This window comes from Primulina huaijiensis, chromosome 4, assembly GCF_012295235.1.
Source record: "Primulina huaijiensis isolate GDHJ02 chromosome 4, ASM1229523v2, whole genome shotgun sequence".
In the NCBI taxonomy this organism is placed as follows: Eukaryota; Viridiplantae; Streptophyta; class Magnoliopsida; order Lamiales; family Gesneriaceae; genus Primulina; species Primulina huaijiensis.
Window position 1 is genome coordinate 4,260,136 of NC_133309.1, and position 22,145 is coordinate 4,282,280.

General features: G+C 39.9%; 1 protein-coding gene and 1 long non-coding RNA gene across 5 annotated transcripts in view; one reads left to right on the plus strand and one right to left on the minus strand.

The window, feature by feature from the left end:
• The window catches only part of LOC140975927 (uncharacterized), a 91,222-nt gene that overhangs the window by 49,038 nt on the left and 20,039 nt on the right, over positions 1-22,145 (minus strand). The window lies entirely within an intron of this gene.
• LOC140975272 (protein DA1-related 1-like) overlaps positions 1-22,145 on the plus strand; it is a 40,732-nt gene that overhangs the window by 3,497 nt on the left and 15,090 nt on the right. For 3 of the 4 annotated variants that reach the window (XM_073438886.1, XM_073438887.1, XM_073438888.1), the window contains 2 exons: positions 15-192; positions 11,037-11,157. In XM_073438886.1, coding sequence (XP_073294987.1) covers positions 15-192; positions 11,037-11,157 — 299 coding nt within the window. Of the gene's footprint in view, positions 1-14; positions 193-2,478; positions 3,351-11,036; positions 11,158-22,145 lie in introns of those variants that run through there. The other variant, XM_073438889.1, reaches the window with a different exon arrangement.

The window sequence follows — 22,145 nt, forward strand, 5'->3', positions numbered from 1 at the left end:
CTAATGTGGCATAGATAGTGAACCACAATTGGAAGAAGATGAACAACTTGCTAGGGCTTTTCAAGAGAGCTTGAATGTTGAGCCTCCACAGCAGCGACAGAGTAGAAATGACAGTGATGTGACAAATGGATATGGACATGGAAATGAAAATATTTATCAACCTATATCTGTCCCGTATTCTACTAGCTTCAGGTATAGGTTGTTGACATTGCAGTTTGTGGAAATCCTTAAAGATCTACGAGATTTACTCACTGATATTTAGGGACTAATTTGATCTACTTACTAAAATTAAATTTGCTGATTAGTATCTTTTGATTTGTAGCTATCTATTCCTTCTCTAGTTGTTATTCTAGTTGTGTAAATGTTTGTACAATTAAGAAATAGAATTCCATCTTATGAATTTCTTCATGGTATCATAGAGGGTTGTAAACCTCTGATATAATTCCAATGACCAAATACGGAATGGCTTCGGACTCTGATGAAAAGAGGACTCATGAGGATCGAACTCCCATCCACCCCATATTTGTGGAAAGTGGTTCACATCCTGTCACATGACACAAATTGAATGGGCAAAACTACCTTCAATTGTCACAATCTGTGATGATGTACATTTGCAGCAAAGGTTTGGATGATTATCTTATCGGAAAAATCTCTGTTCCAAAAACTGATCGAAGTGCAAAACCTGGAAGATGGGAAAAAATATGGTGATGTCTTTGCTTGTCAACTCAATGACAAAGGAGATCGGCGAAAATTTCCTTCTCTACGGCACAACCCATGAAATATGGGATGCTGCCAAGGAATTTTGCTCTGATAAGGAAAACACATCTAAGATCTTCGAAATAGAAACCACACTATCACTCAATACTACAATATGCTCACACGCCAGTGGCAACGGTTGGATGTGTTTGAAGAGAACCAGTAGGGCTTTCCGGATGGTGCAAAAAAATTTCGTGAAATTGTTGAAAGGAAAAGAATATTCGAGTTTCTAATGGGCCTTAACATGAACCTAGATGAAGTTTGAGGGAGAATATTAGGGATGAAACCAATTCTGAATATTCGAGAAGTGTTCTCTGAAGTCCGCAGAGAATAAAACTGGAAAAAGGTGATGACGGAGGAACAAACAACCAACTATTCTACAAAGAACTCAGCTTTGGCAGTACGAGGCACTCAACAAGTCAATAGTGACAGTGGACAAAGAAAAGGGAAGTTATGGTGTGAAAAATGCAAGAAGCCTACTCACAACTTAGACACTTGCTGGAAAATTCATGGAAAACCAACAAATTGGAATCCTACACATTCAACCCAAGACAAGGAGAGCCGAGGCAGTAATGCCTCGGTCAATGAAGAGTTGTCCACATCTTTGAACTGTGACACAAAAAGCTAATTTCTTAAGTGCTCTTGCTGTAAATTCAAAGAAACACAGCCCATGGATAGTGGACTCGGGAGCAACTGATCATATGACCAGAGATGCTACTCTTTTCCACAAGTACTAACTATGAAATTACTAATGGATCCTTGTCTAAGGTGGCATGAAGAGGTTCCGTAATTATTTATGAGAATATATCTTTATTCTTGGTCCTCCATGTGCAAAATCTTGATTACGATATCTTGTTAGTCAGAAAATTTTCTCAAGAACATAAATGTGTTGCTAAATTTTTCTCAAATATTTGTGAATTCAGGATTTGGATTCGGGGTGGGCGATTGGCAATGCTAAGATGTGCTATGGACCTTTTCTTCTCAGAAATGAAGAATCTTTTAGAAGCCAGGATTTTAATGTCATGTATGTTCATTCAAAAGGTTCAGTTTCTTGTGAAAATAATTATAAAGATAGTGAAGTTATGTTGTGGCACTATCTTCTAGGTCACCCTGATTTCTTGTACCCACAAAGATTGTTTCCATCTTTGTTTAGCAATAAAATTTCTCAATTGTTTCGCTGTGAGGCGTGTCAATATTCTAAATACTCTCGTAGTTCTTATCACCGTACACCATGTAAAGCTTCCACGCCTTTTTTTCAATGATCCATAACAACGTGTGGGCCCATCCAAAACCAAAAAAAATGTGATAGGAACTAGATGGTTCGTGTCATTTGTGGATGACCACACTAGAGCCACATGGTTGTTCCTCATGAAATCAAAATCTCAAATGGGAATGTTATTCCAAAAATTCAATGTTATGGTTCAAACTCAATTTCAAACTAAAATACGGGTGATAAAGACTAATAATGCAAGAGAGTATTTTGAAACAAATTTGGGTAAATATCTGGAAAACCAAGAGATTATCCATTTGAGTTTTTGTTGATACACCTCAACAAAATGAGATTACGGAAAGAAAAACTAGGGACATTCTTGAAGTTGCTCGATCTTTGATGTTTTCAACTCATGTTCCTGAGGGGCGAAGCATTCCTTACAGCCACCTATCTTATAAATAGGAAGCTTTCTCAGACTTCAAACTTTAAGACTCCATGTCAACTCCTTCAGTCCTTCCCAAGTTGTCGGGTCATATCTAGCATTCCTCTACAGGCCTTTGGGTGTACTTGCTTTGTTCATATTCATGATCATCTTAGGAGTAAATTTGACCCAAAAGCTGTTAAGTGCATATTTGTTGGGTACTCATCTCACCAAAAGGGTATCGCTGTTATTCACATGTCACTCAAAAGTTCTACAACTCTATGTATGTATCATTCTTTGAAGAACAACCTTACAATACAAGTCAGAAATTTCTAATGAAACTGCCTCACTAGAACTTCGATCTTTGAACACTGCTACATTCATACAAAATACTATAGAGTCATACCTAAATCCAGTCCAAAACTCTACTTATCAGTCTCAATCATCTCAACCAATTTCCAGTCATCAACCAACACGTAGTGGCTCTTTGCAGCCTGAACCAACTGCTGAGCTTCGAGTCTATTCGAGGAGAAAATGAAATCATGAAGAAAAGGAACTTGAGACATTGAATCATTGCCATGAATCCAATCCAACTCCTGAATCAATTCACCAGGTAACACTAGTCCCAGCTCTCTTCCTATCAATGCACCTAGATGATGGTGAACCTATTGCTTTAAGAAAAGGGAAGAGTCATGCACTGATCATCCTATTAAAAAGTTTGTCTCATTCAATGCTTTATCACTAAAATATTATGCATTTGTCAGTAATCTTTAAAGCATAAAGATTCCAAAGTCTATCCATGAAGCTCTTAAGAAACCAGTGGAAAGCTGCTGTTTGGGAGGAAATCCAAGCATTGGAAAAGGCTGGTACTTTGGAAATATCAAAATTACCAGCTGGAAAACAACCAGTGGGTTGCAAATGGACTTTTACAGTTAAGCAGAATGTTGATGGCAGTGTTAACAGGTTCAAAGCACAACTTGTTGCAAAATGATTCACTCAATCATATTGTTATGGGCCCAAACTTATTGAGCCCAGTTACTTCAAAATTATCAAGCCCAACAGCTGAAGAGATAGACAAGCCTCTGCCCAAAATTGTAAACGTACGTTAGGAAAGGGAGGGGAAAGACACGCGAGAAAGAAGTATAAAATGAGAAGAGAGGGGTTGGGTAGAGGAGGCATTCAGTTATTATACAGTGAGCGAGTCACTAACAATCTATTAGTGTGATAGGTTGGTTGTAACAGAGTGTTTGTTCTTTTTGGTGGAATAATATATCATATTTTCTGTTAATCCAATCGGAGTGTATTTCCGAGGAATACCATGGCCAGCACTTGTTCAGAAGCCAAGATGGAGAGCATGGAAAAGGCGTTGATTATGGTGCACAACATGATGTCGCAAGTGCACGGCAGATTGGATAAAATCGACAAGGCTGTGGAGGGATTACTAAGCCTGAGGGAGATGATGGAACATATGATCAAGGCACAAGGAGGAGCGGCTGTTATGAGCCACGAAGGTGGAGAGCAGCAAGGGGTAGGAATTGAGATACACGGGAGGGATCAGAGCGTGGCGCGCCAAGGAGGGGGATGGGAAGAAGTCGCTGAGGAAGTGAGAATAACATTAAAAAAAATTGAATTAACTGGATTTGAAGGAGAGGATCCGTTGGGATGGTTGGGGAGGATGGAGCAGTACTTCGAAGTCCATGATACACCACTGGAATGTAGGCTCAAATTGTGCATTGGTTTCGTTGGATGAAGGTAAGGATCTTGAACATGGATTGGGACAGATTTCCGGATGAACTGATCAAAAGCTACAATGGATATGATGCCAATCCTTTTGAACTAATGGCGTCGCTGAACCAAGGCCAGCAGTCGGTGGACGCTTACATCGAGCGCTTTGAGATGTTGGTTGCGCAGCTGGGTGATGTCCAGGAGGATCAATGTTTGGGCTAATTCATGAGCGGGTTGCGGGAAGAGATACGGCGGAGGATGATTGTACACGCAGTAGATAGGGGAAGAAATAAAGTGGGATCGGGCCTGGGGTATGGACAAAAATCAGTAACTAAAATGTGGGCTGGGCCAATCAAGCCCCGGTGCATGATAGGGACCAAATTCCACTTACACCGCAATCTTACGGTGGTGGGTCTCGGGGTCCATCGGGAGGAAGTGGTGGAGGAGCGACGAGGATACCATATCAAAAAAATCGTGATAGCAGGGTTGTATCTCATCAAGAATTCTTGCACAGGCGAGAAAAGGGATTGTACTTTAAATGTGGAGAACCCTACCACCCGATGCACCGATGTGCCAACAAGAGTTTTAGAGTAACGCTTCTAGCGGAGGAGGAAGGAGAAGACGCCGAGTGGGAATAGGTCGAGTCAGAGGAAAAAACGGAGGAGGCGATGCGAGAAACAGGGGAGATAGGCGAACCCAACTTGGAATACAACACTCTATAGTTACCGTTGTATTAAAGTTAATGGCATAAACCATCCACAAACATTGAAAATGAGGGCGAAGGTGGCTGGGCGGGAGGTGGTAGCAATGGTGGACAGTGGCGCAAGCCACAACTTTGTCTCAAAAAAATTAATTGCGGAGTTAGATCTAGTATTTGACGAGAGCGTGTTTTTTGGAGTGTTTCTTGCGGATGGGTGTCGGGTGTCATGTCAAGGGGTGTGCAGGAGTTGGAGGTGGATATGGGATAGTGTCAAATTCAGATTGAAGAATATTTGTTTGAATTAGGGGGTATTGATCTTATTTTGGGAGTTGATTGGCTTCGTACATTGGGAGATGTCCTGCTGAATTGGAATAAAATGGAGATGCGATTTAGCTGGCGTGATCAAACGGTAGTCTTAAAGTGGGATCCATCCCTTAGCAGATCCATATTATCATTCAACGGGATCGCCAAAGTGAGTGAGGTGGAATTCTGCGGAGCAGTATTAATCAAATGGAGTGGGGAGAAGAGGGGTGGGGCAGACAAGAAGGAAGGTGACGAGGGGATATTCCAAGAACCTAGTGAATTACCCCCTATTAGGCGACAAGATCATGCTATATGTATAAAAAAGGGTTGCGGGCCGGTATCGGTAAGACCTTATCGATACGCTCATCATCAGAATGATGAAATTGAACTGATGGTGAAAGAGATGCTTACATCAGGAGTGATACAACTCAGCAACAGTCCCTACTCAAGTCCAGTTATACTAGTAAAGAATAAAGATGGGAGTTGGCGATTTTGCACTGACTACCGAGCATTGAATGACATTACCATTGCTAACAAGTATCCAATTCTTGTGGTGGAGGAGTTATTTGATGAACTACATGGAGCGACGCATTTTACCAAGCTGGACCTCAAATCTGGATACCACCAGATTCGAGTTCAAGCTGCCGATGTACATAAAACAGCGTTCAGGACACAGGAAGGTCATTACGAGTTTTTGGTCATGCCTTTTGGGCTGAAAAATGCTCCGGCCACGTTCCAAGCAACTGTGAATAAGGTATTTCGCCCTTACTTAAAATTTGTATTAGTTTTCTTTGATGATATTTTGATTTACAGTAAGAGTTGGGAGGAACATGTGCAACTTGTGGAAGTAGTGTTGGAGTTGTTGCAGCAACACCAGCTGGTTCTGAAAAAAAAAATGCCAGTTTGGAAGGTTCCGGTTCCAAAAAAGATTCAAGTATTTTCGTGGACAGCGACTCAAGGTAAGCTTCCGACCTCGGAGACGATGCAAAAAAGATGTCCTTCAATTGCTATGTGCCGAAATTGGTGTGTGTTGTGTATAAACGAAACAGAAACTCAGGATCATATGCTCATCCATTTTACATTCACGACCGGATTGTGGTCTAGAACCTTGCAAGAGCTGGGATTTGTTTGGGTGATGCCGAAGTCAACGAGGGATTTATTCTCTTTGGATTTAGGACAGCTAACCGGTACGAGGGGAATAATTTTTTGGCAAGTCGTGGTTCATTGCATATGCTGGATAGTATGGCTGGAAAGAAATAGAAGAATTTTTGATGATATGGAAGAAACTATAGAAGATTGCTGGGAAAAAATGAAGATCAAAGTTGCGATGTGGATCGGCAATCATGTTGACATCAAGAATGTCTCCATATTAGATATATTGCGAGATTGGGCTTATGTGTATCATTAACACAACTTTGTTATTATGTATTTCAGGATGAAAGTGGACCACTAGTCCACTTATGTACTTAGTTCTTATCATTTGATTAATAAAATATATTTCTTATAAAAAAAAATATAATCATGGCTCATGGGGTAGAAGTGGATCCTAATAAGGTTGATAGTATGGTACATTGGCCGCAGCCGCAGAACACAAAGGGGTTGAGGGGTTTTTTGGAATTAACGGGATATTACCGGAAATTCATCAAAGACTACGGTAGGATTGCAAGGCCACTCACTGAGCAGCTGAAGAAGAATAATTTTGGGTGGAATGAGAAAGCCCAAGGAGCTTTTGAGCTGCTCAAACAAGCTGTTGTGACTGCCCCAATACTGAGGATGCCCGATTTTTCTAAAGAATTTGTAATAGAATGCGACGCTTCAGGGGTGGGGATAGGGGCAGTGTTGGCCCAGGAGGGCAAGCCTATTGCTTTTTACAGTAAGGCTTTGGCAGATCGAGCGTTATCCAAGTCTATGTACGAGAGGGAGTTAATGGCACTTGTCTTGGCGGTCCAACATTGGCGTCACTATCTATTGGGACGTAAGTTCCTAGTGGTGACTGATCACAAACCTTTGAGGAACTTGTTGTAGCAACGTATAACCACGCCAGATCAACAATATTGGTTGGCCAAATTACTGGGTTATGAGTTTGAAATAAAGAATAAAGCTGGGGCGGACAATGGAGCAGCATATGATTTATCGAGAAGAGAGTACATTGGAGAATTGAATGCTTTAACAAAAGCATAATGGATGGAGTACAAGAGATTCGAGAAGCTGTGAAAAATGACCCAGTTTTTAAACAGATCATAGAAAGAATGAGCATGGCCTAAGACAGTAACAAACACTACTCCTTGGTTAATGGGTGTTTACTCTTTGGAAGATTAGTTGTTCCTCGGACATCACAGTGGGTTTCCAAGTTACTGATGGGATTCCACGCCACTCATATTGAGGGACACTCAGGAGCCTTTTGAATGTATAAAAAATCGCAAATAATTTCTTTTGGCCAGGGATGAAGAAGGATGTCTATAAGTTTGTGTCTGAATGCGGAGTATGTCAAAAATAGAAGTATGAGGCTGCAACTCCGGCAGGACTGCTACAACCCTTGGAAATTCCAGAAGCAATTTGGAAGATTTGGCTATGGATTTTATTACGGGAATGGCGAAATCAAAGGGTTTTGAAGTGATCTTAGTGATGATTGACAAGCTATCTAAGTATGGACACTTTCTACTTCTTAAACACCCATACACTGCCTGTTCAGTAGCGGAAATTTTCGCACGCAATGTGATCAAATTGCATGGGGTTCGAAAGACCATCGTCAGTGACAGAGATGCGGTGTTCATGAGTTTATTTTTGTTTGAGCTGTTTAGGCTACAGGGACTCACCTCAAAATGAGCACGGCCTACCATCCTGAGACAGATGGGCAAAGTGAAGCTTTGAACAAATGTGTCGAGACGTACCTACGCTGCTTCTGCTCTGAACAACCCAAGGACTAGTCACAGTGGGTGCATTGGGCGGAGTATTGGTTCCTATCAGACAGCTGCTGGAATGACACCATTTGAAGTGATGTATGGACGAAGACCTCCTACTTTAATTAAGTTTTTACCTGGGGAAACCAAGGTAACAGCGGTCTCACAAGCCTTAGTGGACAGGGATGAACTTCTAAGGCAGCTCAAATATAATCTAGAGCGGGCTCAACAACGGATGACCAAGTACGCTAACAAAAACCGTAGGGAGATCCATTATCAAGAAGGCGATGTGGTATACCTGATGCTACGACCACACCACCAAAATTCTGTTTGTACAAGGGTGTTCCAGAAGTTGGCAGCTAAGTACTATGGGCCTTATCGGGTGTTGAAGAAAGTGGGACAGGTGGCATATCGTCTGAAGCTACCCGAGGGGTCCAAGATACATCCAGTGGTTCATGTGTCATGTCTAAAATGAGCAGTGGGTCGAGATCCGAATGAAGTTAAGTTGCCTAGAGAAGTGGACACCGATTTGTTTCTCAACTTTGAACCTGAAGGAGTTTTGGCTGAAAGAACTAAGCGAGTGAAAGGGAAGTCATGCCAACAATTAGTGGTGCCGTGGAAAGGAAGAACGGATGAAGATGCAACGTGGGAAGACAAGGAAGATTTCACAGCACAATTTCCGGGATTTCGCCTTGAGGACAAGGTGATTCTTGAAGAGGCTAGGCATGTTACGGGCCCAAACTTATTGAGCCCATTTACTTCAAAATTATCAAGCCCAACAGCTGAAGAGATAGACAAGCCTAGGCCCAAGATCGTAAACTTTTACGTTAGGAAAGAGATGGGAAAGACACGTGAGAAAGAAGTATAAAATGAGAAGGGGGGTTGGGTAGAGGAGGCATTCAGTTATTATACAGTGAGTGAGTTACTAACAATCTGTTAGTGTGAGAGGTTGGTTGTAACAGAGCGTTTGTTATTTTCAGTGGAATAATATATCATATTTTCTGTTAATCCAATCGGAGTGTATTTCTGATGATCATAACACATATGGCATAGACAACTAGGAAACATTAGCTCCATTTGCAAAACTTAACACTATCATGACTTTTGTTATCTCGTGCCTTCAATCTTGATTGGCCATTGCATCAACAAGATTTAAAGAATGCTTTTTCTAAATGGTGGTCTTGAGGAGGAAGTATACATAGAGATACCTCTTGGATTTGATGATCTCACAAATCCAAACATTGTTTGGAAACTCAAGAAATCTTTGTATGGTCTTAAACAATCACCAAAGACTTGGTTTGATAGATTTACAAAAGTTGTGAAGTAATTCGGGTATAGTCAAACCCCAGATGATCATACCATGTTTGTCAAACAGTCCGCCTCCAATCAAAGGGCAATCCTTATTGTCTAGGTCGATGATATAATTCTAACTGTAGATGATTTCGTAGAACTCAAAAACTCAAAAACTTTCTAGCCAAATAATTTGAAAATTGAAGACTTGGCAAACCTTAGGTACTTTTTGGGCATGGAGGGGCTAGATCGAATAAGGGAATCTTAGTTCCACAACATAAACGTGTGATGGATCTATTGAAGGAGACTGGGATGCTTGGATGTAAACCAACTGACACACCTATGGATCAAAATTCGAAACTAAGAACTAAAGAAGAAATTTGTATGTAAACAAAGGAATATATTAAATATTGGTTGGAAAACTCATCTACCTTTCACATATTAGACCAAACATTATTTTCGTTGTCAGTGTTGTAAGCCAGTACATGAATAAACCAACTAAAGAATACATGGGCTGTGTATAGAATTCTACTGTATTTAAAAAATGCACTTGGTCAAGGTTTATTCTTCAAAAGGAATTTGCTTTTGCTGATGCTGATTGTGCTGGATCTATAGAAGATAGAAGATCTACTTGGGTATTGCACTTATGTTTGGGGAAATTTGGTTACTTTGCGTAGCAAGAAGCAACTGGTAGTGTCATGGAGTAGTGAAAAAGCTGAATTTAGAGCTTTATCAAAAGGCATATGTGAGGGATTATGGCTAAAACGATTGCTGAATGAACTGAGCATACACATGTCAGGGTCTATAAAATTGTTCTGTTATAACCAGTCTATCATCAGCATAGCAAAAAATCCAGTGTGTCATGATCGAACTAAACATGTGGAGATTGACAAACACTTTGTAAAAGAAAAACTTGAAGCAAGCATCATCTTACTTACGCTACATCCCAACAAGTCATCAAACTGCAGATATCTTGACAAAAGCAGTGCCTAGGAATCAACTTGAGGAACTAAAGTCTAAGCTAGGACTACTCAACATCTACAACCTAGCTTGAGGGGTAATGTGGAAATCCTTGAAGATCTGCGAGATTTACACGCTGATATTTAGGAGTTAATTTGATCTACTCACCAAAATTAAATTTGCTGATTATTATCTTTTGATTTGTAGCTATCTTTTCCTTTTCTAGTTGTTGGCATTCTAGCTGTATAAACGTTTGTACAATTCTCTTTGCAAGTAAGAAATAAAATTCCATCTTATGAATTTCTTCACAGTTCAGAGCTTATATTCATTGAATTTCTTCGAGTTGACCATTTTTTGATATGCTGTCATATTCCATTAGAATACGCTCACAAGTTCCAAGTTAGTTTTTTATGTCCACTTTGAGGGCTATGGTTTATTTGATAAGCGAACCTATTTTATTATTAAATGTTGTTGTTGTGAGCCTTGTTAAAAATTCGCGTAACATCTTGCCACATATTACTTCTGTATGCACATGTTTGGCATTCAAGATTTCTCATCTACTTTGGCTTGTGCTGGTGAATAGTACATAGATGCTGTTAATTATGACTTCAATCGGGTATATGCACAACACTTTTCTTATGATGGTAGAGATGATTCCTATTTTGAGGAACCCTGGGGGTCGATGTTAACCTTTATTTGCGGGATAGTCTTAATCAATTTCACTCGTTTACAATCCGATGCATAATTTTTTTGGTTTGCTTTCTATTTTAGGAACTGTGCTGGTTGCAACACAGAGATTGGCCATGGAAGATTTTTGAGTCGTTTGAGTGCAATGTGGCACCCAGAATGTTTCAGATGCCATGGTTGCAACCAACCAATATATGATTTTGAGGTACAATAAACCTTATCATTCAAAGTACTTGTTCTGGTAGCTTATCCTTTATTTATATTCATGGTATCAGTATTCAAGAGATTGTAATGTATGTTGTATGCTTTTGCAACCTGAACTTCGTATATGAAAATTTTCATGTGATGATTTTTAACTTTTGGTGTTGACTCACGCTGGATGTTTGCTGGCACCTTGTTGTCAATGAATGATTTTAGAATGACGTTACCAATTTTAACTCTCCAGCAGATAATTAATTGTTTCTGTATGCTAAAAATATTGTGTGGATGATAGCAAGATGTGGTAGAGTTCCATGGCCTTGCTTTTTTTTTTTTTTAACATGTCTAAGGATTAATGATATTACTAAAAAGCAATATTAAGGGTATAGTCGTCACGGTCAAGGTAAGAGCAGGTTTTGATGAATAGAATGATGATTTTACTTTAACAAATTCCTGTCTGAATCAAATTTGATGTCCAGCCTAATCAGTCTAATGATATTCTCAAGTTGTAAATTATACTGATAGTAAAGAATATTTTAATGGCAGCGACCTATTTCCATCTGTAAAACAAATAAATTCCGTTGCTACTATTAATATCATTTCAGGGAGAAAATTGTCAATACTCATTTTATGCTTTTGTTTGATGAAAGGAACAATATATTTAGTTTAGCTCAACTCAACAAAGTATGATCCCAGAGGGTAGCTACCTGTTTTAGCAAATATTATGGATAAAATATTAAAACATTGGAACCGAACAAAATTTAAATTTAATAGCAACTTCAGCAAAATGACTGTAGTTTCTTACTTACACAAAAACTGCCATTTTGTTGGAGGAATGCTATTTAAATTCTTTACTTAAATGTAATAAAAGGCTCTACTTATGTTTTATACTGTGAATAAGAAAATGACTCTGCGATTGCAAGGCCCCGGCCGTCGGCCGTCGGCGACGTTCATTCTTTTCCATTTTCAATCAGTTTCGCGTTTTGTTCTTGCTAAGAATGCTTCGACCCATGCTCGTTACCTTTGCTGGAAGCATTTTCTTCTTCTTATCTTGACAGCTTCAGTAGTATCGTCACAGAATATCAACGAACATCGCCGGAAATTCTGTCAGAGCCTTCGCTTTCTTGTACTTTACTTTTGACGGGAATTTTGCTGTTCAGAAACAATGTATGCATCAAGCAGACGGAACTCGGTTTCTTGGCTGGCATCAAGGGATGAGGTGGTAAAACTTGAACATAAAGTGTTTACATCGAGGCTGGGGAATGGGGGCAGCTCGGTTTGGTGGGCTGAAAGAACTAGGAGATCCAACTACATGATTCCATCGTGAGGAGGCAAGATGGTTATGTTCGAGATTTAAGGATTTCAGCAACAATATTTATTCTAGCGTGGATTTTCATCGATATAGGGGAAAGAAGGCGTTATTCACAGCACAGAGAATTAACAACAAACGTGGAAGCTTTGTTGAAGTGAACAAATTCGACTCGAGGGGCCGAAAGCAAATTACAATAGTGCCGAGCGGTTTCAAATCAATGGGATGGAAGAGTATATCGGAGGCTTTGGGAAGGTTGCTGTCAGGGAGCTATTCCAGAAGGGGTCAACAACCTTTTGTACAACATGAACACAACACCTACAAAAGAATTACAAAGGAACAAGAATATGTAACAGCACGAATGGATGCTAAACAAGGATCAATGGCAGATAAGGAAGACATTGACAGAGTAAAAACAGAATTGAAGTGGCATGAGGCACTCATTGTTACAAAAAATAGGGCGAATATTACTTGGGAATCGATTCGAACAATCCTTGGAAAACCTTCAAACAAAGTAGTCGAATTATTGCCATTTCAAGCAAACAAAGCAGTTTGGTGGCCATCAAATGCCGATGAATATTCATATTTTTTGAAGCTCAAAAGAGGATTCTTCGATGGTGGGGGTGTCTTTGATTTTCGACGAATGGAGGCCGGATATTAACACTATAGATTCGGTAGACATGTGCTGCAACAATTGGCTTAGTATATATGGGTTACCGTGGAATCTATGGTCGAGGGACACTTTCTCAGTTATTGGGAATCAATGTGGGGGCTTGTTGGACATCGGCAAGAATACTTTGCAATTTCGTGACCTGGAAGCAGCCAAGATAAAGGTGAAGGGCACTGCCGGAGGATTCATTAATAACAGGATGAAGATTCAGATGGGAGAAGGGAGCTTAGATATTAGAATTCGCGTAGATTCCTTTGACTCAAAAGCTTATGAGCGGTATGAGCGTCAAACTTATGCTCAAGTACTGGTGAATGGAAAGAAAACAGTGGCGGGTTGGGGCAACACAAATATTCAAAGACAGATGCTGAGGAATGAGGCGCAAACAAAATGTGCTACTGCAGGAAAGAAAATTGCACAGAAACCTAAGGAACAAACTGATAACAACGATGACACTGGAATAACTATGCATTGCACGCAAGGAAATCCTTTGGTAAAGGAACATAAGCAACGACTTGCAACAATTAATGAGACAATGGGTACAAACTTGGAAGGAAAAGTATCGAAGATAATGGGGAAAGTGGTACCAAAAGATGTACAGCTATTCAATCAGTCACCGATCCATTCTATGAGTGAAGAGGAGGCCGTGGACAAAAACGAGTCAGGGGGCAGTAGAGACAAGTACTTAAGGGTGCCTACTTATGGGAAGGTTTATAGCAGAAGAATCAAAGATACTGAGGGAATACTCGACGATGGAAAAGTTGATGAAGAGTTCTTCGGTAATGAAGATGGCCGAGGGTTGGGGGCTCATGAATTAGATGACAGTGTCGAATCAGATTTTGATGATTCAAGCGACGATTTATTGCAAAATGAACTTGATACTTCAGATTCGGATAGTCAAGTTTCCTTCCCATCAGAGGAATCAATTAATATTGTAGAGGATGATGCGGTTTTGAAGGGGTTGTTCTCACCGTCGAAGGAGACTGCGCCTATCATTGAGCCAATTACACGAGTTAACGAGGAACTTAATGTGGGAAAAAGGTACTTAACGGTAATCATCCCTCTTTTCTTAATCATTCTTTTTTTCTCCATTCTATATTACCTTCGTCCTTCACAGTGTTGGGGTTGTCTAGTGGTTTAATAGGAGGGGGGCAGTGAAGGTCGATGACTCGCCGGGTAACGAGGGAGAGATTTCCATACGGGCTACCTTGGATAAAAATTCTTGTACTGTTGAACAAAGGAGGGGAAATGATACAGATGGAAATTGTTGGGATGAGGTGAAGAAATCAACCGGAATTTTAAGACGAAAATTAAGTAGGTTGAAGTGGGAAATCAATTATGAGAGAGGCTCAACCTCGAAGGGCTCCTACTCTTTGTTATGAAAATATGCTCTTGGAATATAAGGGGAGGAGGGGCGGCAAAAAGAAGGGAGCTTGTTCGTACTGTCATTCGTAAGGAATCTCCGGATTTAGTGGTTATTTTGGAAACTAAGCAAGAATTGGTTGATAAAAGATTTGTGGCTAGTTTGTGGAAATCCAGATTTGTTGATTGGGTTTATTTGCCTTCGGTCGGGAGTTCGGGGGGTATACTTGTTATGTGGGATCCGAGGGTGGTGGTGGTGAGCAACAATATGATAGGGAATTTTTCGGTGTCCGTTGAGATTTGCGGGAATGAAGAGAACAAGTGGTGGTTTTCTGCCATCTATGGACCAGTGAAGCCAAGAGAAAGAGAAATGTTATGGGATGAACTAACGGGACTGAGCTCTATTTGTGGTGCACATTGGTGCCTGGGAGGGGATTTCAACGTGGTCAGAAATGCAGGAGAAAAACTGAACAGCAATTCCATTACTACGAGCATGTTGTGTTTTAACAGATTGATAGAGGATTTGGAACTTCATGACCCTCCACTTTTGAATGCAAAGTATACATGGTCAAATTTAAGGGCTGATCCGATTTGTTGTCGACTAGACATATATCTATTCTCCGGGGGTTGGAGGGATTTGTTTCCCAATTTTAGACAGATAGTGCTACCCAAAATTACCTCGGACCATTGTCCAGTGATACTTGACACCGCTAAGATGTTGTGGGGTCCTACTCCGTTTAGATTCGAGAATGCTTGGCTTTCGCACCATAAATTTAAAGAATTGGTGGGGTTGTGGTGGAATAATGTGGGTGGTCAGGGGTGGGAAGGGTATAAGTTTATGATCAAACTGAAAGGAATAAAAGTGGAGGCTTCAAAATGGAATCGAGAGGTTTTTGGAGATGTGGGTGTTAGGTACAAAGAATTGACATCAATGATAAAGAGGCTGGATGTGTTAGAGTTGGAAGGAGGTTGGTCAGAAGCTTTACATGAGGAAAGAAGAACAGTAAGGTGTGAATTGGAAACATTGTCACTTTCAAGATTTCGAATGGAAAAACAGAGATCCAAAATTAAATGGTTAAAGGAAGGGGACCAAAATTCGAGATTCTTTCATTCACTCTTGACAAACAGAAAGAACAAAGCAACGATAGATAAACTGCAGTCAGAGGATGGGACTATGATTACGGAGGACAGACAGATTGAGGAGCATATAATCAATTTTTATAGGAATCTATACAGAAAATCGGACGGGGTTGGGGTAGGTGGGATCGATGGAGTGGAATGGTGTCCTTTAAATTCGATTGAGATGGAGGAGTTGGAGATTGCTTTTTCAGAGGAAGAGGTTAGAAAAGCGGTGTTTGACTGTGATGGTGATAAAGCGCCAGGGCCGGATGGATTTACATTGGCTTTCTTTCAACATAATTGGGATACGGTTAAAGCAGACCTGATGAAAGTGTTTGATGAATTTTATGAGGGAGGGGTGTTTAATGGCATTACAAACGAAACATATATTTGCCTAATACCAAAGAAACACGAGGCAATTAAGGTAAAGGATTTCAGACCGATTAGTTTGACGACGAGTTTGTACAAGATATTGGCCAAAGTGTTGACTAGTAGAATTAAGAAAGTATTGGATAGAACTGTCAAGGAGAACCAGTGTGCCTTAATTAAGAGGAGACAGATTCTGGATTGTTACCTAATTGCGAATGAGGTGGTTGAGGACTACCGAAGGAAACATAAGAAAGGCTGGATCCTTAAAGTAGATTTGGAAAAAGCATATGACAATGTCGATTGGCGATTTCTGGATTATGTCTTGCATATGAAAGGGTTTGGGGAAAAATGGAGGAGGTGGATTATGGGATGTGTCTCGAGTGTGTCTTTTTGATTTTCATTAATGGAAGGCCGAGGGGAAAATTCAAGGGGGAGCGAGGACTTCGCCAGGGGATCCATTATCCCCTTTCCTTTTTAATTTAGTAGTTGATGTTTTAAGAAGATTGGTAGATAAGGCTAGGGGATTAAACGAAATAAAAGGACTTGAAATAGGGAGGAGGAAATTGGAGATCTCACATATTCAGTTTGCGGATGATACCTTGTTTTTGGTCCAGTCGAAAAGCAATGTCATTGCATTAGTGGATATACTTAACTGTTTCGGGAATCAATCGGGATTGAAAATAAATTTGGAAAAAAAGTGTTGTGTTGGGAATTAATTTTCCGGAAGATGAAGTGGATGCTTTGGCACAGGAAATTGGATGTAAAAAAGATATTTGACCAATAAAGTACCTCGGGGTTCCATTGGGAGGTAATCCCACGAAATTTAACTTTTGGGAACCGGTCTTATAAAAAATGACAAGAAAATTAGCTTCATGGAAAAAAGCCTTCCTTTCAAGGGGGGACGGCTAGTTTTGATACAGTCAGTATTGAGTGCTTTACCATCTTACTTCATGTCTTTATTTAGAGTGCCAAGACGGGTGGAGAAGTTGATGAGGGATTTTTTGTGGGATGGGGCTGACGGGGACACGCATTGTCATGTTGTGGACTGGAAACAGGTTACTAAACCGAAGGACAGAGGCGGATTGGGTGTAGGGAATATTTGTTTAAGAAATAGAGCATTGGTGGGGAAATGGTGGTGGAGAGGGTCGGTGGAAAGAGAGCCTTTGTGGAAAAAAATTTATAACAAGCATTTATGGTCTCCAAGATAATGGGTGGGATGCGGGGTTGGCAAGGAACACAACATTTAGAAGCCCGTGGAAATTTATCTCTCGGTCTTACCCGGCTTTTCTTCAATTGGTTGGGGCGGTGTTAAGAGAGGGTAATGTCATTCGGTTTTGGGAAGATGTTTGGAAGGGGGGGAATCGAGTGCTTTCCATCCATTTTTAGGATTTGCTCCACTACTAATAAACCAATCAATAGCTTTTTGGTTTCGCATTCATCTGGACTCAATAATACCTTTCATTGGGACATCCGTTTTAGAAGACAGTTAAATGAGATCGAAGTGGGTGAGTTCAGTATTCTTTTAGGGGTTCTAGAATCGGTTAGATTAGAGAGGGGAGTGGGGGATTTGAGAGTCTGGTTGGGAGATCATTCAGGTCAGTTATCTGTTCGATCCTTTTATAATTCTTTCTTTCTTTTTTCATCTTACTCTTATTTTCCTTACTTCGAAAAAATCTGGAAAGTACTGATCCCTCATAAAGTTCAGGTTTTCGCGTGGATTGTGGCTCTGGGAAAACTACCCACTTGTGAATCGATTCAAAAGAGGTGGCCTCTATGTATGTTATGTCCTCATTGGTGCACTTTATGTAAGAAGCAAGAAGAAAATCAGGATCACTTGTTGGTGCATTGTTCTTTCTCAAAAGATATTTGGACGAAAGTTTTGCGTGAGTTGGGTTTTCAATGGGTACTTCCGAGGAAGGCGGCAGATATGATTATCATGGAGCCGGGAGGAATTCAAAGCAGAAAATTTATGAGCTTCTGGCACGTTGTCATACACTGTACGCTTTGGTCTATATGGTTGGAGAGGAATAAAAGAATATTTCAAGAGGATACGGACATAGCAGAGGAAGTCTGGGAGAAGATCAAGTTCAAGGTTGCAAGCTGGACAATAACTATTAAAGATTTTCAACATCTTTTTATTTCTGATTTGATTAGGGATTGAAAATTTGTATGGGCATGAAGTTAGTAGGCTAGTATTTTCTACGTTGTGATACTTTTCCTCTTGCGGATTACTCATCCGCTAGTATTGTAAAACTTTATTTATTAATAATATCTAGTTTCTTATAAAACAAAAAGGATTCCAAATATTACTCATGCTTGAACTTGCAACACATTTTTCAAGACCTTGTGAATTTTATTTGTATATTGTAGTTTCATTTTCTGTTTTAGAAATTCTAGGAGCTTTGAAGTGATTAATAAGCCTAAGAAGTAAATTTTACTTTGAGGCTGTTCTAAATACGCAATTACATGCACCTGGATGTCGATAAAAATTCCATGTGGAAAATCCAAAACTGAGGTACAACTTCTGATTTCTACAGTGGCTGGGCACTTCTAATTTTTGCATCCACTTGACGAAACAGATTGAAGCTTAAATTTTAAAACCAGGATGGGATCTCTTATGGATTAATTATGGCCACCACATTCATCAACGACTATGATTTAATAAGAGATTCCTTTCAGTCCTTTGTTAGATTTTGTTTTTATGTCAAAGTAGTTCCAAATTTGATGGAATTTTTTTCTATGTGAGTAGAATAAATGCTGAAACCATCAAAGTCAAACCCTAAGCATCAGTTACATGTCGAATGACAAAAAATGTACCTGCCGCAGTAAGAAAGTGAAATCTTGATCTCAGCCCTTGTGCAATAGCTATGATACGTGGACTTTATCGAGAAACTACTTAGGACAAGAGGTTGATAACAAAATATCTGATAATTTCTGAACCCGGAAGTATACATGCTAGATTGAATTTTTATCAAAATAAATATTTCGAACTGGAAAGGTTATAGCACTTATAATTCAAAAGGTCGGTTGCAAAGGAAACTATTATATTTACTTTGAAGAGGTTTATCTACAGGATTTCTAAAATAATCATTTTAGATAATGAAATTGTATCCTACAGCCTTTCCATATTTATTTCATTCCTAAACAATTATCCAAAATGGAGACACTCACTCTAACACGATTCTCATCCAAGGCTTCAAGTGTATTTGGGGATTGTAAGATATAAAACCACTTTGAAGACAGCAAACTATCATCAAGTGGATTGATTGATTAACGAAATCGTGTAACTAGCTTCCTTCAAAGGTGGATAATTGATGAGCGTTTGTTTCAATAGGAAAGATAAGATTGAAGATGTGCCAATCATATTTTAGTAGCCCTTTAAACATTGATTCAGAGTAATTTTAAAATTCCTTTGGGCTATTATCGTCAAGTTGGTATTTAATATTTACTATTATTATAGCTTTCCTATTCTTTATCTTAAAGCAAATGAGCACCAAAAGTTTATTTGTTGGATGGTGTGAGATACAGAAGTAGTTTTTGGAGACATTTTGATTTGATTTTGGTCAATGACGATCCGTATTTGGTCGTTTTTTTGTCGAATAGAGAAGGAGAAAACATAAGTAAGAAAATATTATTTCTTGTTATTTATCGGTTAAAGATGTGTACAATAAATAGGCCAAAAAAGAGTAATCCATGGAACAATTCCAGCTTAAATACTAGTGACAAATTCTAATTTTATGGTAAATTGCTACTTTACAAAAATATGAAAATCCCTAATTTATCGACATTCCCGCTTAAGTTGGTGCAAAGATAACAATCATGCCGAACTTGCTGACTTGATCCTCGAACGAGTGTCTCATCAAACCTTTGGGGGGGTATATTTGCGAGTTGTTTCAAGGTAGAAACAAAGAGAATACTTTCCTTGATGAAATGCCTATTGATTTCTGCCATGAGCAATTCTTATAGTTGATTTGCTATCACTATATAATCTTATGAAAAGATTAACTATTTGTCTAAGATATTCGAGAACTTTTTAACCACAATCCTTCACACACTCCTCGGGCCATCTGTAATGACCCGAATTCGTATTTTGAATGAAGTATTAATTAAGAGATAATTAAAGAGTTGTTAATTAAGTATTATTAACGAATTGATAATTTGGGATTAATCTGTTGGATCCACCGAATTTTAAATGGATAACCCGATCTACTTTCGATTACATTATCTCGAGAAATCCAACCAGACGAATGAGATTCTGACACGTGGCAGATAAGATTGATTCGGATTTCTGAAATAGTCCGGATGCAGCCTATAAATGGAAGCCGAATTCTTTTGTTTCCTACACCGCATCCTTCAGAGAGAGAGTTATAGTCTTTTACCTTAGGTTTTCTAGCCAGTTTCTAGGGCACTTTGGTGTCGGGAAGTTTCGGAGCTAGTGTCGACTCGAAGGGGGGGTCGGTGAGCTGAGATCAAGACATCATCAGCGGGCTGACGACGGACGCAGGTATAATCCTAAAGCCTTTAGGAAGAACTTTATAGCATGTTTGGTAATTCAGAATCTGGTTTGATAGTGATTTCATATTGTTGGTATTGTCTAGGTTAAGAGCTTTCTGTCAGATTGTTTTAGTGAGGTACGTGATGTACTGACTGAGATATCCAAGCGTAGTATACACACTTATATGCTGCATATTTATGTGTTGCATTATACATGTTTTACTGCTTTGGCATATTATGCATGACATATCATGTTGAGCCTGATATCTTTTGAGATATACCTCGTTTGTTGGGGCCGCTCAGCCCTATTCTGTATTGTGGACGATGGGGCATCGAGAGCTACAGTGTCCGACGGGACCCGCGGGCTCTGATGACCTGGACATTGTAGGTCCACGTCTTGATGATGAGTGTGGGAGCCAAAACATGCCTAGGGCAGATCAGAGACTACACATTCAGGCGCCTCTAGACTGAGCATGAGATTCTTGACTTGATCCTTGATATCCGAGCATATTGCATTTCGCATGCATCATATCAGTTTGTATACTCGTACATTCTCGTATTGGGCGATTGTCGCTCACGTCCTTGTTTTCATCTTGGGCACCCCATTCCACGGGGCAGGTCTTAGGTTGGACGGTTCGGAGTGGTGATCCAGTGGAGGTTTTATGTGGTTCATCGTTTTATTGTTTAGAATTATGTTTCGATATGGTTGTATTAATGTTTAAGACTGCTGTTGTTTGCTCTGTTTTAATTTGGGTTGTAAGATGATTAATTATTTGGTTTCCGCTGTTTAATTGTTCTTATTAAGTTTTAATGTTGCATGCTTAGTAGTCTGTTTAGTAGTGGCTCGGGTAAGGGCGCTACTTTTGGTGGTATCAGAGCATGCGAAGATTTTTGGGACATTAGTAATTCTGTTTTGAGGATTTAAAGGTTGATTTTGGTTTCCTTTAAGATGTCAGGAGACGGAAGCAGTCACGGAAGTGTGGGACATGGTCGTTATGGCGACGATGAGGCTGGCCGAGAACATCGTCGTAGAGATCGTGACGGAAGGCGTCACTGAGATCATGATGAAAGGAGACGTAGGAACCGTGTCAACATTATGGATTTCATGAAGATTGGACCTCCACCGTTGACTGGAGATGAGAATGCTGATGTTGCTGAAGCTTGGGTCGATATCATGGAGCAGTGTTTTCGAGTGCTGCACTATGACGAAGACGAGAAGATGGAGGTAGCTGATTTCATGATCCAAGGAAAAGTTCGGAAATGGTGGAAACCTGTTTCTGCCATTCTAGTTCAATAGCATGGGCGGATTCGTTGGGAACATTTCCGTCAGGCCTTCATCAATCATCATTTTCCGCCAGCTCTTCGTCAGGCGAAGGAGATGGAACTGTTGACCATTAAGCAAGGAGATTCGAGCATTGAGGATTACCAAAAGCGTTTTACGGATCTGTTGCCGTACGCTCCTCACATCAGTGAGAATTCTGCAGCCAAATATTCTCACTTTTTGAATGGTTTGAACCAGGAGATTTTTGATCGGGTTTCAGTCTGTGACGATCCTACTTCGTACGAAGGATTAGTGAATCGTTGTCGTCAAGCAGAGATCAGTATTGCTAGGAGGAAGGCTATGCAAGCTAGCAAAAGTTCTAGTTCGTTGGGACCGAGGGGTCAGTCTTTCAAG